Below are 18,077 nucleotides of genomic sequence, written 5' to 3'. Positions count from 1 at the left end.
TAAACCTGTATTTAATTCAGCATATTATGGTGTGCTACTGTTTACATTGGATTCTTCACTACACCTTTCCTAATAAAGTTACCAAGGCTTCCCTTACCTACACATTCAGCTACTGGACCTATCCTGAGGTTTTTGCACCATGAGCACCCAACAGTAACCGTCTAAAGGCACGGAATCTCGAAATGAAGCAATTCTCTGCTGGTTTTAGCAGCACACCATACGTCACTGCTCCATTTCTCTGCTGTTGTTGCTCGAATTTGCTACCCTCGTTATTGGTTTATTATCTTTTCTGGAAATGTATTTTTTGCTTTATTCCACAAATATTCCCTGAAGTGGGCGTAATTGTTTTGAAACGAGAAACTTCACTTTCGCACTAATTTATGTTTATTGCTTAGTAGAAAATTATTTTGATCTATGAGGTTAAACCCTATGTTGTCATTTGACAACAATGTGGACAGGAAGCTACAAAAGGAAAACAAAATAATTTTTGTCATTAAAACCAAATTACATTGTTACTAAAGCGTTCTCGCACTTGTTAAAATGTAATCCTCCACTAATACGTCTGCGCACTCGATCAATAATGGATCACAATGACAGCTGCACTTCTGTACCAGAATCCCACTAAATTATTTGAACTGATGTACTAGAAACGCAATTCTTTTAAAAGAAGGCATTAATGTTATGCAGGACGTTCCGGCAGCAACGGAATTCCTATATAATGGAAGTATGCGGAAGATTTGGAACGGAAAACAGTCAATCGATCTTTTTGAAAAATGTAGGATATTAGTCTTCCGAGAGAAACAGTGCCGAGTGGGCATACGTATCGGCGTAGTCATTTCTCAAGACTCTGACAGTGAGCTATGTTCTGCTGGCCAGCGTGCTGTGCTGGTCCGTTACCTCTCAGCAACTCTCGCTCCAAGTCTTGTGTCATTGCTGACTGGCTGCTTCTCGATGTTTGAGTCTACCACCAGTATTGTGATTTACTGCAAGAGATGGATTTGTTTCATTAGTTTGAATGATCCTCTACTTACGTTTCAAACTGCTTAGCGTCTTGTCTATAATTCTCTTGAAAAACTATCCACCTAAGTCGTCACATCACAAGTTCTCATTTTTTGTTTTTTAGTCTGCCGTACTTCAATTCCTATGTATTAGAATGTTGTGATCAACTGCAGACATCGGTATTTCCACTGTGAGATGTCAACAAATGAAGTAAATAAGAAGTTATCATTCCCACTTCAAGGCCTGAATTTGCGCTTCCGCTACAAATAATACAGTTTTATAACTGAGAGTAGCTAATTTGCAGATGTAGATGAGAGTTGTTTTTGTTCTGTTAACTATTCTCTATCGTACAATGTTACTCCACGATGTTTGTGAAATCGAAACATCAAAATAGAAAATTTGGTGAACTACGTCTACAGTGTTTCTAGAGTTCTGGGTAACTGCAGCCAATTCAATTTTTAAATTCGTTTCTGACTGGCACAATCTTTTTTCGCAATATCTTCATCCATTGGCTAAATCTCGCCACAGTACTCAGTAATCAGTTCTCGAAGTCTTCCGAAAATACCATTTTGGAATAATTAAGTGCAGGTACTCCAGTGTGGACTATAATTATTGTCTGGCAACATATGCTGATGCGTTAATGCGATACCGATTTACGCTAGAAAAAATTTATTTCCAATTTAGGGCCACCAGATGAAAGTCTGGCAATGTACACCTTCTCTTCGGCGTCTCCGCTGCTCATATAGAACAAATTGTGTAAATAGTAGTTAATAATAAAAGTAACGTTATGCCTTTCTCACTTGTTCGGCCTTCTCTGCTCATGTCCAGTTCCTAATCCATTACATATAGAAACATTTCTATTCGTCTTTGTTGCATTAACAGCATCAGATTCGCACCTGGTGGGCAAAATTAGAACTAATTTTTTCCAGCGTAAATCGGTTCTGCATTAACGCATTAGAATATCTACCAAGTTTCACTTCCATACCATAACTACAGCCGACACAGGGCCCATGTGAGTCGCTGAACTTTAATTACAGCCACTCGGCACACGTACTGACCATTACTTGTATATATCGAGATTATTTGGCGACGCCCTTATCAAGTCATCCATGATACAAGGAAAGGAACATTCAGAACATTTCAAAAGAAGGTCCCATGTTCCACACGTTCCACAGTTTCGGAAACGGAACTCTTGTAAAAATAAAAACTTGTTGTGTGAATGTAGTCAGTCAGTTCAAGAGCTAGTGCTATCCTCCCTATCAACTAATCTCCACTATCTGTAACACTGCAACACGAATGTTTGTTTACTTTGCCTACTTACAGTCTACACTAAGGTGTCAAAAATCATGGGATACCTCGTAACATCGTGTCCGACCTCCTCTAGCCCGGCGTCGTACAGCGACGCTGCGTGGCATGGACTCATCAAGTCTTTCAAAGTCCCCTGCAGAAATATTGAGCCATGCTGCCTCTATAGCCCTGCATAATTGCGAAAGTGTTGGTGTAGGGTTTTGTTCAGGAACTGATCTCTCGATTATGTCCCACAAATCTTCGATGGAATTCATGTCGGGTGATCTGGATGGCCCAACTCGAAATGTCCAGAATGTTCTTCAAACCAATTGTGATCAACTGTGGCCCAGTGACATGGTACACTGTCATCCATAAACATTCCGTAGTTGTTTTGGAACATGAAGTCGATGAATAGCTGCAAAAGATCTCAAAGTAGCCAAACATAACAATATACAGTGAATTATCGGTTCAGTTTGACCAGAGAACCCAGTCCATTCCATGTAAACACAGCCCACACCATTATGGAGCCACCGCCAGCTTGTACAGTTGACAACTTGGGTCAATGGCTTCGTGGGGTCTGTGTTACACTCGAACCCTACCATCAGCTCTTATCAACTGAAACCGGGACTCATCTAACCAAGCCACGGTTTTCCAGTCGTCTAGGGTCCAACCAACATGGTCAGGAGCCCAGGAGAGGCGCTGCAGGCGATGTCGTGCTGTTAGCAAAGGCACTCGCGTCGGTCGTCTTCTGCCATAGGCCGTTAACGCCAAATTTCGCCGCACTGTCCTAATGCATACGTTCGTTGTACGTCACACTGGTTTCTGAGGTTATCTCATGCGCGACCGCTACGGTCGCAGGTTCGAATCCTGCCTCGGGCGTGGATGTGTGTGATGTTCTTAGGTTCGTTAGGTTTAAGTAGTTCCAGGTTCTAGGGGACTGATGACCTGAGAAGTTAAGTTCCATAATGTTCAGAGCCATTTGAACCATTTATTTTATGCAATGTTGCTTGTCTTTAAGCGCTGACAACTCTACGCATACGCCGCTGCTCTCGCCCGTTAAGTGAAGGCCGTGGGCCACTGCGTTGCCAGTGGTGAGAGATAATGCCTTAAATTTGGTATTCGCGGTACACTCTTGGATATCGGAATATTGAATTCCCTAGCAATTTTAGAAATGGAATATCCCATGGGTCTAGCTCCTACTACAAATACGCGTTCAAAGTCTGTCGATTCGTGTTGTGCGGCCATAATCACATGGAAAACCTTTTCACATGTATCACATGAGTGCAAATGACAACTCCGCCAATGCTCTGCCCTTTTATAACTCGTGTACGCGACGCTGTCTCCCTCTGTATATGTGCGTATAGCTATCCCGTGACTTTTGTTACCTCAGTGTATAATATTTTGGGCCACTCCGTGCTCTCACTAAGTATCTTCGCCCAGAAACAGGCGGTCAGACTGACGCAATCACTAGGTAGGCCATTGATATTGTGTCTGGGAAGTCTAATTCTGCCCTCCCTGCGCAAATATTTCGTCCCGACATTTGATGTTGACAGTACTGGTTCATTCAGAAGAGACTGCAACGTTCATTCAGTGAATACTACACAGGAAAACGACATACACTTAGATAACACTTCCTTAGCTACTGTACAAAAAGGTGTGCACTATTCACCACGTTTCCTTTTCAGCACACCTCCAGCAGAACTGAAAAAAGAGTGGGTGATACAACCCAAGTATTCAAGTCGAAGTTCTGTTCTGTACAGGAGTTCCTTGCAGTAGCTGAGAACGTTTTTCTGTAATGTATTATTGATTCGTATTTTTGTGTTTTATTAGTTCTTCAATTCTTTGTTTATAAATTTTCTAATCAGCATTCTGTGCACTACGTATTGACGCGTTCCATGAACAAGTAACTTTGGCTCGTATAGTTCTAAGAAACCTTATCTTCCCTCATTTCTCCTTGTCATCTGGTAGGAGATTTGAGAATGGGTGCAACTAACGAGCAAGAGGATACTTCTCTGTTTCCACAAGCAATTGCGAGTCCGATAGACCTTCAGCAGAGCGCAGAAATCTTCTGGATTTTAGCCGTCACTTATTAGACAGTTACTCATAAAATGTATGACATTTGTAAGATAATGTCTTGCGTATCTTCAATAGCTATTTCTCGACTTAAGCCCATTGGAGTCATACCAGTGAAGCAATAAGGTTTCTCTTACGCTGTTGTTAAAAATCCAATAATTTTAAGCAGGCACGTCTGATTTGTGTGACTTTTCCATGTTTGGCATCGCATAATTTGTACCAATCAGGATAATTACAGTCTACGGTGCAACGTCAAACGTCGATGACAAAGATTAGCAAGAAAGGCTCTATATTTTTATGTATTTGATTATTATATCAGAAGTAAGAAAAAAAGGAAGAAAAGCTAATCCTTTCAACGGGCTTATCTATATTAACTATACTGATACAGCAAGCTCTCATAACTAACTAAAAGTTACAGCATGTTATTGGCTGCAATGCTACGTTCTCATAAAACTGCAGGAAGGCGATTGACGCTAGCGCAGGTCATTATCCCTCCTCGAGGAAAACAACATATAATCAGAAAAGTAATCTGATATTTTCGACCAGACACGATATATTATTCCTTTAATTCCGTTTTCAGTTGTTTTGGAATATGCAATGCTTATTTCGCCTAAACACCATACTCGATGGCAACTGAAACGGAAATTACTACCTGTGATGCTCCTGGATAATGTACAAATTCGTCAGCACTATTTGTCCACAGCAAAACTGCAGCCTACATTGTTCCCGTGTCTTTCGAAGTCGTTGAGGGGAGTTGCATGTGTGTTGCAGTGATCAACGGTGAAAAAGCAGCTTTCAACACGCCAACATTTGCACAGAAACGTGAACGCACACTGGATATGCTCATCAAGGACCTCTACTCGGAACACATGATCGAAGGAAGAGGGGTGAGCGCTCCACTCTACCCCTGTAGCATTTATTGTCACATACAGAAGATCTCTTCGTGGTCTCCAATTCAGTCTATATACAGTTAATTTGCCAAACGAGTCTCTAAAAAAATAACATAGAAAGGCTACAGCACATAATCATTAACCAAAATTCCTGTTGCTACTTCATTCATGCGCTTTTCAATAGATCACAAAATTCATAATCTATCATTCGCTATAACCATGGTATTGTAGAGTTTTAATGTCAAATCTGGTTAATATTTTATGTGCAGGCACAATATTTTTGGCATAAACAATAAATTATGAGTTTCTTCGATGTATTTCAACATAAATGTTTCCATGTCTTGAAATTCTAATGTGAATCGAGTGGCAGTAACATCCAGGGTAGAAGTTCGAAAATTACTGCTCTTTCCTCCTTTATTTCATTCTGCGTTATCCTGTTTCTGTAACCATTCGTAATGAGAGGTATTCTGTCATGATCATTTAATGACGTTATAATCGTGATAGAAAATTATTATTCGTGTGCCATATTTATAAGGCCCAACATTTAAAATACCACTGAAAACCCATCTCTCTGTTAACTTCCACGCTATGGGGTAGGTTATACAACACTCTTCCACTGTAGAATGACCGAACCATAAAGATTATTGTTAGTCCAAGTGTGACAAAGAAATGTCTTTGCTAAATGATTCATAATCAGCAGTTAGATGGATTACTTCAGGATCAGCTAAATACGTTATTAAAACATACGAAAGAAAATATATTAAAGTATCCTATGTCTTGCATACATGTATCGTAGCAGTCTAAATAAGATGCAAGGAACAAGCTTATTACAATTTTGTGTTCACAGATGTATCGAATATTCTCAGACGTATCAATGTGACGACAATAAGAAATAAGAAGCCATGACAAAACATCAGACAACATTTATTGTGAGCGCAACCATTAAATATATCTCATCAGTTTCACAAATAATTTGTAAATAAAGACTTTTGTGGAAAATCCTTCAACAATTCTATTTATAGAAGAAGAATTTCACGCATTTGACTGTAAGTAAACACTAGGAATTACGGTGGAAAGAGCGTACCAAGAATAGTACTATTTGCTTTCCTTAACTGAACGTCTCAAATGAGCAAACAACGAAATATTATGTTCAAAAACCTTATGTTCATCAACGTTCAGATAGCCTTCGTCCAGGAAAATGGAAATATATATGATATAGATCAAAGTAATTGGAACTTATCTGAGATAAATCTGAAACCATAAAGAAAGAAGAAACTTCTCATGGATCTGCAAAAGACGGTATTAGTAGAGCCTCTTTGTGTGTATTAATAGCGACTCGCATAGATACACATTAAACTTCTTTTGTCTTCATGATAATTAGATAATTAGATAATGAGAATTAAGATGTGAAATAAACTGCAGTACAAAAAAGGTTAACACAGTTATAAAATCAATGAAGACAAAGATATCTACCAAGAATTGGTAAATTACGAAGCAGTTATCTAAAATAACAAACATTTATATAATTTTGACTTCAAGACAGGCTGAAAATAAGTTCTAACACTAATACAAGATCTCCCGCAGATAAAAGTCTAAAACTGTAAAACGGTAAGGTTTCATACCAACGCTAAGACAGTTTAGATTTGAAACGACTGATTAACAGCCATCTTCAAAAATTAATTCGCTACGTTTCTGTATACGAAGTCTGAATAACTTCGAAACTGCACAGGCTCAGAAGATCATTCACATTGTCAAAGGTGAGTCGTTGGAACAAACGACAGTATACCGTAGCCATTTCTATTCGTCCCATACTACCAGCATTCCTAATAGAAACTTATTTCCACACAACTATAATGAGGAAGCAGCTCATGCTAAACTTATTATTCCACATCATTATGTAACTCCTGACAGCGGTAATTTTGTATACCCGGTTTTTTATTTAATAAGGACTATTAAGTAGGTCGGATTAATACAACGTCACATAAAAAGTTTCAGTACAGATGGCATTTGTAACTAGTCCTGTATATCCACTGTGCGCACAGGGACGCCAATGACTAGTTAACATTTTTTATAATAATACAGTAGTAGAGTGAAGTATAAGTTGGTGATGGGGTTTATGAGTATATTCAAAAAGATGATATAGTAAATGAAGATAATGTTAAGCGAAGAAGTAGAAACATGAATGACAGGACTTATTCAAAATAACCTGATAATAGTGTCGCCATTTGCAGCATGATTACAGGACTGTCATATTAATGTATTCTGTCAACCTGATAGCAGAAATTACCATAGCGTGGATAAATATGGATGACGGCCTGAGTCATGGCAGGGTGATACGACAAATGGGAAAGACAGCCACTGACGGCTGTAGCAGGCATATGTGCACGACAATATTGCCATTAATTGAACGAATCCATTGCGTTACTGCGCGTGGCCTAAGGAATCGGACTGACGTGCAGTGGTTGGTGGACGGGATTCAGACCTCTCTTGTTCGATAATTACCATGCTCTTACGGCCTGGCTCTACAAATGATTACAGGACTGTCATATTAATGTATTCTGAGTTTCAACCTGATAGCAGAAATTACCATAGCATGGAAAAATATGGATGCATGAAAATTCACAAAGTCTGCAAAGATCAAATTTCCACTGTCTCCTTAGTGACAGAGTCACGTTAATTTAAAGTATGTACCAGTTACCGCATCTGCTTAATCAAGATCCTTAGCTTACTCATGAGGCTGTATTTAAGTATGCAGATTTTCTTCATCGCGTAATCACTGCCACACGCACGCGGATTATTATTAATACTTGGGACTCGGAGAACATGACTATCCATCACAGAGTCCAACAGCTTTTTCTTTCTCTTAAGAAGTCTGACACCAATATATTTACTCTCCTGTTTAAGATTCGTCTTATTTTACTGGATATTCCTCCACATAACACAAATTGATTTAATTGAGGTCCTCGAAAGTCATTTTTGTTCTGAACATAGTGGTCACGTGCTCCATTTCGACATCAAGATGGCCATCCGACGTGCTTCAAGGGCTGTTATCTTGCATTGTGATGCGAAAAACGATGCTGTATCATCAAATAAAAACTAGCGACGATGTAATATCGGATTTCTGGGTCATTCCTTAGCATTACTATCTATGGATTCCCATTATTTATGTTACTGTCAGATGTTTCTCTGTCAAAAACAATGGAGCGTAATTTCAAAAGATAGGAACTTTAACAAAAGCTAACGGAAAAGAAATTCATAGAAAACAGTAAACCGGAAAAGTTTTTTGTCGAGAACTTTTGCAGTTTGTCTGGTGTTATTCTCTGCCCACTGTTATCAAATACAGTGACTGTAGGTTCGACGAAGACAACATTACGCCAGTGCGTATGCTCTACGTGAGGATGCAATGCTTCAAATATTTAGAGCTACTAATTACTCCGATAGCCGTATTTCCTAAGGAAGACTGCTTGTGTATGTGTGTACAGACGTGTAATGGGAAAATCAAAAATAATTTTACCTTCGCTTAATCAGTAATACTGAAAAAAGCAAAATACAGCAGCGTTATTGTCTGTGGATTCCCATTATTTATGTTAGTGCCAGTTGCTTTTCTGTCGAAGACAATGGTGCGTAATTTCAAAAGACAGAAATTTTAACAAAACGCTAACGGAGTAAAATTCATGGAAAACAGTAAACTAAAGAATTGCAATAATCACAGATTGAGCAACATACGTTAAAGTAGCAACGGAGACGGAAGGACTTAGTCTGCCTTAACTTTTAATTGTGAAGAATTGTTTGGAATAAATCAAATGCTGTCTTAGATATTAGTGAATGCGGTAAAATATCTTTCTGGTGATAAGCGAGATCGGACAACATAAGTAAGATCCTAAAGGGAAATAAGTAATTTGAAACAGGCTACTGACAGAAAAAAAAAATATACACCACTCTCTTTCTTGTTGCACTGAATAATGATTCATTTTAATTTTTTCTTAACGTTACCGACAATCGTAACGGAGACTCATAAATATAATATCTAGATCTTTTTACCAAAAAAGGCTTCCAGAGGAAGAACGGCGATTATCAGTAAAATGTAACTCATTTTAGGAAAGATAGTGAACATTGAAAAAGAGAACTGAAAGATACATAAAACGCAATGTATTTGATTTGTGAGCATGTCAGAGTGCTAAAATTATACATGAAATTAGATTTCAAAAAATACAGCATATAGCAGTACTGCTGTAAGCATTATTCGAACCATGCTACGGTAAATTCAAGTTTTGATGGCGCATTATGTGTAATATTTTTCATTTGCATCAGTTACCTATATAAATGTGAACTGAATACCTCGCTGTACTTTCATCTTAATGGATTTCTTTTGCAATAGCCTGCCCACTCTTATCAAAACTCATTTGTCTCCTTTCTTTTCTAATTTTCAGTAAGGCGTGAACCATCATAAATTATTTAATGAGTGATGTTTCATTCATTGCGGTTTGTACGTTCATCATTTCAGTAGTCTCATTACACTCATATTGTTAAATTAATCTAAGCTTTCATTGTCGTAGTTGCATTTATTCTTTGTTTTTGCTTTAAACATTTTTGTAGACAAGTTTATTGTATTTGCTTGCACGATTATCGGTTAAATCTCTGCTTTTGAATAACTGTAATAATCACTGACTAAGCAACAGAAATTAGTGTTATTAAAAATACCAATCTCTATTTAACTATACAGGACAGAACCAAGCAAGCAATTTATATCCATAGTTCCTTTGTACTAATATTTTAAGTGATATAGACCTATACGGCAGGCTTTACGGAACCTTGACGGATAAATTTGGTTGCAAAGTAATCACTTTTTAAAAAAATTTTGCGATGACTCTCCGACTGAAGTTTTCCTTTTTAACTTTCGTGAGCTATTATCAAAATGTGGATATTACGAATTTTGTTTGGCAGCAGAACACGTTGACAACGATGAGCACAATCTGAGCAGACACAGGGAATTTTCAGAGGAAGAAAGGTTCAGAAAACCCATTTCATTTATTTGACCATAATGTTAATAAGTAATATGTAACGTAAGTCTTTTCGTCACGTGTATGTAACTATATGTAACTTTTTTATATGTTACTTGTTTACCTGCTCAAGCATCAACCGAAGCCACACACAGTAATCGAATACAGTCTCATTCTATTCTTCTGTGGGTACCCAGTGGCAAGCATTACTGGATGTTTCATAAACAGCTTGCGACTTATTTCGTATAATTTTACGTCAAAAGCCTAACGAAGTACTGCTTTTCGGCCTCCACCTGAGCTCACTTAATAACTCATGACACCGAATGCGTCTGTATGGCTACGTGAAATAACAGAATAAAATATGTTCACCATATTAATGTAAATGCGCGATTCCTCTGCAAGACTAAACGCACATATTCATCGCAAGAGAAATGCTCTGGATCAAAGAGCATCGATTCGATCCTATTTGCAGGGTTGGACTGAAATAATGTGACCGGAGCTCGATGCTGGCTGCAAGATGGATGCGTATAGCAACAGGCAATCTATTATTTTGGCTGGGTGTAAAAGTGAATTAAAAAACACAGGAAGTCTGGTAAAACTATATGTATTCTTAATGCTTTTCAATGCACAAGCTGTAGTGATAAAAACGGACAGAAATCCAATGAACGCGGGAGAAAAACGAGAATCAGTTGCCCCATGGTTTCGCTAAGTACGTAGAGTTTGCCTTCATACTGCAACGTGCATTGGTGCGGCGACACTGACCTCAGTGCCGAATGGAGCCGCGTCGGAAATACAGGGTGATCAAAAAGTCAGTATAAATTTGAAAACTGAATAAATCACGGAATAATGTAGATAGAGAGGTACAAATTCACACACATGCTTGGAATGACATGGGGTTTTATTAGAACCAAAAAAATACAAAAATTCAAAAAATTTCCGACAGATGGCGCTTCATCTGATCAGAATAGCAATAATTAGCATAACAAAGTAAGACAAAGCAAAGATGATGTTCTTTACAGGAAATGCTCAATATGTCTACCATCATTCCTCAGCAATAGCTGTAGTCGAGGAATAATGTTGTGAACAGCACTGTAAAGCATGTCCGGAGTTATGGTGAGGCATCGGCGTCGGATGTTGTCTTTCAGCATCCCTAGAGATGTCGGTCGATCACGATACACTTGTGACTTAGGTAACCCCAAAGCCAATAATCGCACGGACTGAGGTCTGAGGACCTGGGAGGCCAAGCATGACGAAAGTGACGGCTGAGCACACGATCATCACCAAACGACGCGCGCAAGAGATCTTTCATGCGTCTTGCAATATGGGGTGGAGCGCCATCCTGCATAAACATCGTACGTTCCAGCAGGTGTTTATCAGCCAGGCAGGCGATTCTGTAACATATCGGTGTACCTCTCACCCGTCACGGTAGCAGTTTTGCTGTACAGCGCGATCTGTCGGACATTTTGCGAACTTTTTTTTTTTTTTTGTTCTAATAAAACCCCATGTCATTCCAAGCATTTGTGTCAATTTTTAGTCCTCTATCTACATTATTCCGTGGTTTATTAAGTTTTCAAATTTATACTGACTTTTTGATCACCCGGTAGAGGTTCGGCCATCACGGAGGCGTCTGCAACACACGTCTCCTGTAACACTGCCCGTCTACGGGTGATCTTTCGTGCCGTCTCGAAAACCCCTGGCCTGTCTTCGGCGTTTGATTTCAGAGAACTACCTGCACTTACGATAGTCTTCCCATGTTGCGAACCCAGTGGTGTAGCAGGTACGCTCCTCCAAAAGGAAAAACAGAATAATTTGTCTCTGTTAAAGTTCCTGGAAAGGTCGATCTAGCACGAGGCCTGAGACTGACAATATCTATGTCTTTTCTGCCTTGTTTGAATTAACGGCCTCGCTTTCACTTCGTCTCCCAATAAGCGGAAATTGTAGAAAACTCCTCCCAGTACGAGACCAGGATCCACCTGGTAGTCAAATGTTATCTCCCTCGCTCACGTCATTGACGGTTTTGAAAAATGTATTCACAAACAACTAACATGGCCTCAATATCACAAGTCCAGCTTTGTGGTAACGAATCAGTATATTCGTATCACTACAAGGTCTTCTTCACTTTTTCTCGTTTCACTATGGGGTCGGCAGTGGTATTTCGGTTTTGGCAGTGTTAGTGCCGTACGACTTATTATACAGGGTGTGTCCGTAAGAGCGTGCAAAAATTTAACAGGACGTAGATGATGCTCCACTGAACAACTTGAGGTAATCAACCTGGGGTCGGAGACGCCAGCTTAAGAAGATAATAGGAATAAAATCACGTTACTGTGTACTTTTTTATTTACATTAGTTACAGTTAACTTCAAATACCATCACTGACACAATGAGCATACCATTTGTACTGTATCTTACAAAATGTGCTGAAACTGACGGCCATCAACCTCCATGCAAGCATGACATCGGCGAACAAGTTTCTGACCCACATTGACAAATATCCCTGGTGTGTTTCGAATCAGATCACAGGCAGCTAAAATTCTGGCAACTAATTCCATCTCCATATCCACTGGGGTCTCATACACAAGTGCCTTTAGCTATCTACATAGGAAATAAAAAAGGGGATTCAGGTCAGATGACTCGCAGGCCACGGAATAGGACCCTCCCAATCCAGCGACCAGGAGATACTGCACCTGTACTGCTCAATCGTATTGTACTACACGTCTCTGAATAGCGCTGAGTAATGAATGGATCTGTCGTTGATTCATAGCACAGTCTGTCATGTAACGATGTAAATACGTTAAAACGGAGCCATCTTATGGACAAGTAAAGTAAACAAAAAGTGAATCATAACTTATTGGTAATCAGACTCATCCACCTTGTTTGCTTGCAGGAAATGAAGAATGTAAATGTAAATAAACTGCACCATACGTGTAAATTTGTATGCATGTTGGCTGTAAATAAGCTGGAAAACAGTAATGCTGGACAAAGCGGTAGACAAGTTTACTTCCATATCTGCTTAAGCTGGCTTCTCCGACCCTAGGTTCCGTGTCTCAAATTCTTCAGTGGAGCATTCTCTATGTCCTGTTACATTTTTGCACGTTCTTACGGAAACACCCTGTATAAATATAGAGAGTAAGTCTAAAGGAAGCAACGAAGTAAATAAATAAATAAATGTTCCGGCTGGGCTGGTACTCACGTCCCGCCTCCGTTACGGCCGGCCGTTGTGGCCGAGCGGTTCTAGGCGCTTCAGTCCGGAATCGCGCTGCTGCTACGGTCGTAGGTTCGAATCCTGCCTCGGGCATGGATGTGTGTGATGTCCTTAGGTTAGTTAGGTTTAAGTAGTTTCTAAGTCTAGGGGACTGATGACCTTAGATGTTAAGTCCCATAGTGCTTAGAGCCATTTGAACCATTTGAACCATTTGAACCTCCGTTACATGATTTGTAAACATTTCGAAGATGTTCTCACATTTTCACATGAGATAGCACTAGACACAGACAGATGTTCTACACAAATTCCGTCCCGGCAAGAAGGAGTAGCGACAGTACACCATTTCTTCCCATCACCAGTTTAACCTGACTATTGAAACTGCTCGCAATAACAGGCTTCTGAAATAACTGATTTTCGGTTTTTGATCGCTGTTACCTCCAGTAATAATCGTAGAATTCGAACAAAGGTCGAGAAATTCTAATAAATGTGAAGGAATAGGAGACCATATTCGGTATGGGATGAAGGCTGTGGCACAAATCGATATCTTTGTCTCCTGCAAAGATGGCGAAGGTGAAAGAGACGGGTGCGGCGACAGCCAGAGCGAAAAGTCACAAGCCGATGATTGTCCTGCATCGTTGCTTTTGGATGGTATCAATTTTTCACCCTGAAGCAACCGAAAAATGAATGCTTCAGTTATTGTCCCAAGTATATTGCACGTCTACAAAATTATAGGTATGTCAACCAAAGTTACCTTCTCTTCCAACAAACATTGTGGATGTTTTCTCCTTACACGGTGTCGCTAGTTAGTTGTGACTCCTTCCATTTTTAACCTTTTAAAGCAAATGGAGCGTTGTACTCCGTGGCTACCGCACATCATAAAATATTTCCAAACTAGAGATGATATCATTCTGCAATACAGCTGATGTCAGGACGACAGCGAGGTACTACCGTGTAGACCAAGTGTGGCAAGTGCCTCCCGTCAGGTAGACCGTTCACCTGGTGCAAGTATTTTTAGCTCACGCCACTTCGGCTACTTGCTTGTCGATGAGGATGAAATGATGATGAAGACAACACAACATCCAGTCCGCGAGCGGAGAACATCACCGACCCGGCTGGGAATCAACCGGGACCCCACGTATGGCATTCTGCTGCGCTGACCACTCGGCGACTGACAAGGGAAACTCCCCATCGCAGCCCCCTAAATGACCCAGTGGACAGTCCGTAAAAAACGAACACATTCAAGCATGAAAACAGAAAGAATGTATCCTGAACTGTGAAAAAGCAGCAAAATAGAAATAGTGAACGATCCAAGCTCAAGACATGCAACATCGAGCAAATTTGATTACGCCCGGTGTCGTGGTTATGTGATCACGGGCTTGGAGTGCGAACAAGGAGATCAGTGTTCAAAATTCTCTTTTGGCCATTTTTTCACAAAAAATACATAAAATTTTAATGAATTAAAATTCGTGCTACGTCTGGGACTTGAACCCGGGTCTCCTGCTAACTAGGCAGATGCGCTAGCCATTACATCACTATACCAGCATGGCTAACACAACTGCACTTACTAGTCTAGTCCAGTGCCCTACCGAATACAAACTTCAATTCACGCTTTCAACCTATTTTCCCCTTCTTAAATCTTTAGAAATGCCGAGGCTCTGCGATACTGAAATAGCACCCCAGATCTGTGCTAGAGCAGTCCGCGCAGCTGCGTTTGGTGTAATGGCTTCCACATCTGCCTCGTAAGCAGGAGATCTGGGTGCAGGTCCTGGTCATAGCACAAATTTTAATCCATTTCTTCAGCTCCTGTCATTATCGAAAATAAGGTTGAGATTCATATGACTCAAAGAAAGTTTGGTTCCATCATATCAAAGCACAAAATTATTTCAGTTCCCATATTTCCCCAAAAATCTCACGAAAATTAAGAACAGATTTTAAAATCGATTACTTCAGCGCCGTACATATCCGTTGAGGTTCCTTAACTGGTTGTGCACGATTTGCCGAGAATTAAAAACAATAGTTACTAATCGGAGTGATGTGTGTGGGTGCGCCGCAGACGATGCTGAACAGGAGGGCTTTCAGCGACGTGCTGCCCGACGCACCGAGGGGTTCACGGCGCAAGGAGGAGGCGCGCCAGGTGGAATTCGTGCGCGCAGGGCAGGCGCTCAAATTGGACACCATCATGCGTGGCGACGCTCCGACCAGCCTCGCCTCATCCTCCATGTTCAAACGCCCGCCATGGGAGCCCGCCTGCTTCTACCCGGACTTCCCGCACGAGACCTTCTGCGGCGATTCCTGGGGAGACAACAAGCTCATTGCCGCAACCGAGGCTGGAGTCTTCGTCATTGAAGGTACGAGACGCTCACTTCTTGCCAACTATGGCGCCTACAGTTAAGGACATATCGCTTGATCACTGCCAGAAAGGAATGAGAGAAATTCCGTAACCTAATAGAGACGAAGGTTTGTCATAAAGTTGTAACTATCACTTCCAAAAAGAAAACTTAAGTAATCATCTTTTGGATGTTATAGCTGCTTTTACAATCTAAGAAAAATTTGACAGAAATTCCGCTATATGCTAAACGCCGTTTGATTAATGCTGTTTCGAGGAAAACTGATATTTTGAGACCGTGGCTATATGCAAAATACAGATTTATTCTTGCAAAGAAGATAACAGCGACCAACCACTTTTTATAACGTTATTTATTCAGATAAATAGCGCCGTTACCGGGTTCGAACCGACGGGTTCATCATCAGACGGCTTGTTCGCGTTAAGATACATTTTTGTTGTATTTACATTGTTGTTGTGGTCTTCAGTCCTGAGACTGATTTGATGCAGCTCTCCATGCTACTCTATCCTGTGCAAGCTTCTTCATCTCCAAGTACGTACTGCAGCCTACATTCTTCTGAATCTGCTTAGTGTATTCATCTCTTGGTCGCCCTCTACAATTTTTACCTTCCACGCTGCCCTCCAATACTAAATTGGTGATCCCTTGATGCCTCAGAACATGTCCTACCAACCGATCCCTTCTTCTACTCAAGTTGTGCCACAAAATCCTCTTCTCTCCAATTCTATTCAATACCTCGTCATTAGTTATGCGATCTACCCATCTAATCTTCAGCATTCTTCCGTAGCACCACATTTCGAAAGCTTCTATTCTCTCCTTGTCCAAACTATTTATCGCCCATGTTTCACTTCCATACATGGCTACACTCCATACAAATACTTTCAGAAACGACTTCCTGAAACTTAAATCTACACTCGATGTTAACAAATTTCTCTTCTTCAGAAACGCTTTCGTTGCCATTGCCAGTCTACATTTTATATCCTCTCTACTTCGATCATCATCAGTTATTTTGCTTCCCAAATAGCAAAACTCCTTTACTACCTTAAGTGTCTCATTTCCTAATCTAATTCCCTCAGCATCACCTGATTTAATTCGACTACATTCCATTATCCTCGTTTTGCTTTTGTTGATGTTCATCTTATATCCTCCTTTGAAGACACTGTCCATTCCGTTCAACTGCTCTTCCAAGTCCTTTGCTGTCTCTCACAGAATTACAATGTCATCGGCAAACCTCAAAGTTTTTATTTCTTCTCCATGGATTTTAATACCTACTCCAAATTTTTCTTTTGTTTCCTTCACTGCTTGCACAATATACAGATTGAATAACATTGGGGAGAGGCTACAACCCTGTCTCACTCCCTTCCCAACCACTGCTTCTCTTTCATGTCCCTCGACTCTTATAACTGTCATCTGGTTTCTGTAGAAATTGCAAATAGCCTTTCGCTCCCTGTATTTTACCCCTGCCACCTTCAGAATTTGAATGGGAGTATTCCAGCCAACACTGTCAAAGGCTTTCTCTAAGTCTACAAATGCTAGAAACGTAGGTTTGCCTTTTCTTAATCTAGTTTCTAAGATAAGTCGTAGGGTCAGTATTGCCTCACGTGTTCCAACATTTCTACGGAATCCAAACTGATCTTCCCCGAGGTCGGCTTCTACCAGTTTTTCCATTCGTCTGTAAATAATTCGCGTTAGTATTTTGCAGCCGTGACTTATTAAACTGATAGTTCGGTAATTTTCACATCTGTCAACACCTGCTTTCATTGGGATTGGAATTATTATATTCTTCTTGAAGTCTGAGGGTATTTCGCCTGTCTCATACATTTTGCTCACAGATAGTACAATTTTGTCAGGACTGGCTCTCCCAAGGCTGTCAGTAGTTCTAATGGAATGTTGTCTACTCCAGGGGCCTGGTATTACATTAATTTTCACTTTTCCCATGTGATGAAAATTCCTGGAGCTGGTAGCGCCTGACAACCAAACCATGATGTGAGAAACTGTCTAATTTAGCTGTAATTCTGCCTCATAACAATTTCGAAGGACGTAGATCTAAACAAATTATTAACGTGAACATATTTTAGTTACGTACGTCGGAAACTCCGCGCCATTACGTTGCAATGCTCTCTACTTGTGTTCATGGAGTAGCGAAGACAATATCAAGCACTTTTTTATTTGTGGTTTAAAGCACAACTACTACACATACCAAAAAATTTTGCCGCATGGGAGGATGTATGCAAAGATGGCGATATCGCAACCATAACAGTACCAAAGAATTTCGCTCTCAGAG

General features: G+C 40.2%; 1 protein-coding gene across 1 annotated transcript in view; it reads left to right on the top strand.

The window, feature by feature from the left end:
• Positions 1–18,077, top strand: part of LOC124722723 (GTPase-activating Rap/Ran-GAP domain-like protein 3) — a 346,637-nt gene that overhangs the window by 231,493 nt on the left and 97,067 nt on the right. The window contains exons 13-14 of the mRNA XM_047247864.1: positions 5,131–5,246; positions 15,505–15,799. Of these exons, the coding sequence (XP_047103820.1) occupies positions 5,131–5,246; positions 15,505–15,799 (411 nt within the window). The remainder of the gene's footprint in view (positions 1–5,130; positions 5,247–15,504; positions 15,800–18,077) is intronic.

The sequence above is a fragment of the Schistocerca piceifrons genome, chromosome X (genome assembly GCF_021461385.2).
Source record: "Schistocerca piceifrons isolate TAMUIC-IGC-003096 chromosome X, iqSchPice1.1, whole genome shotgun sequence".
Classification (NCBI taxonomy): domain Eukaryota; kingdom Metazoa; phylum Arthropoda; class Insecta; order Orthoptera; family Acrididae; genus Schistocerca; species Schistocerca piceifrons.
This window is presented reverse-complemented; position numbering and strand designations above follow the sequence as displayed.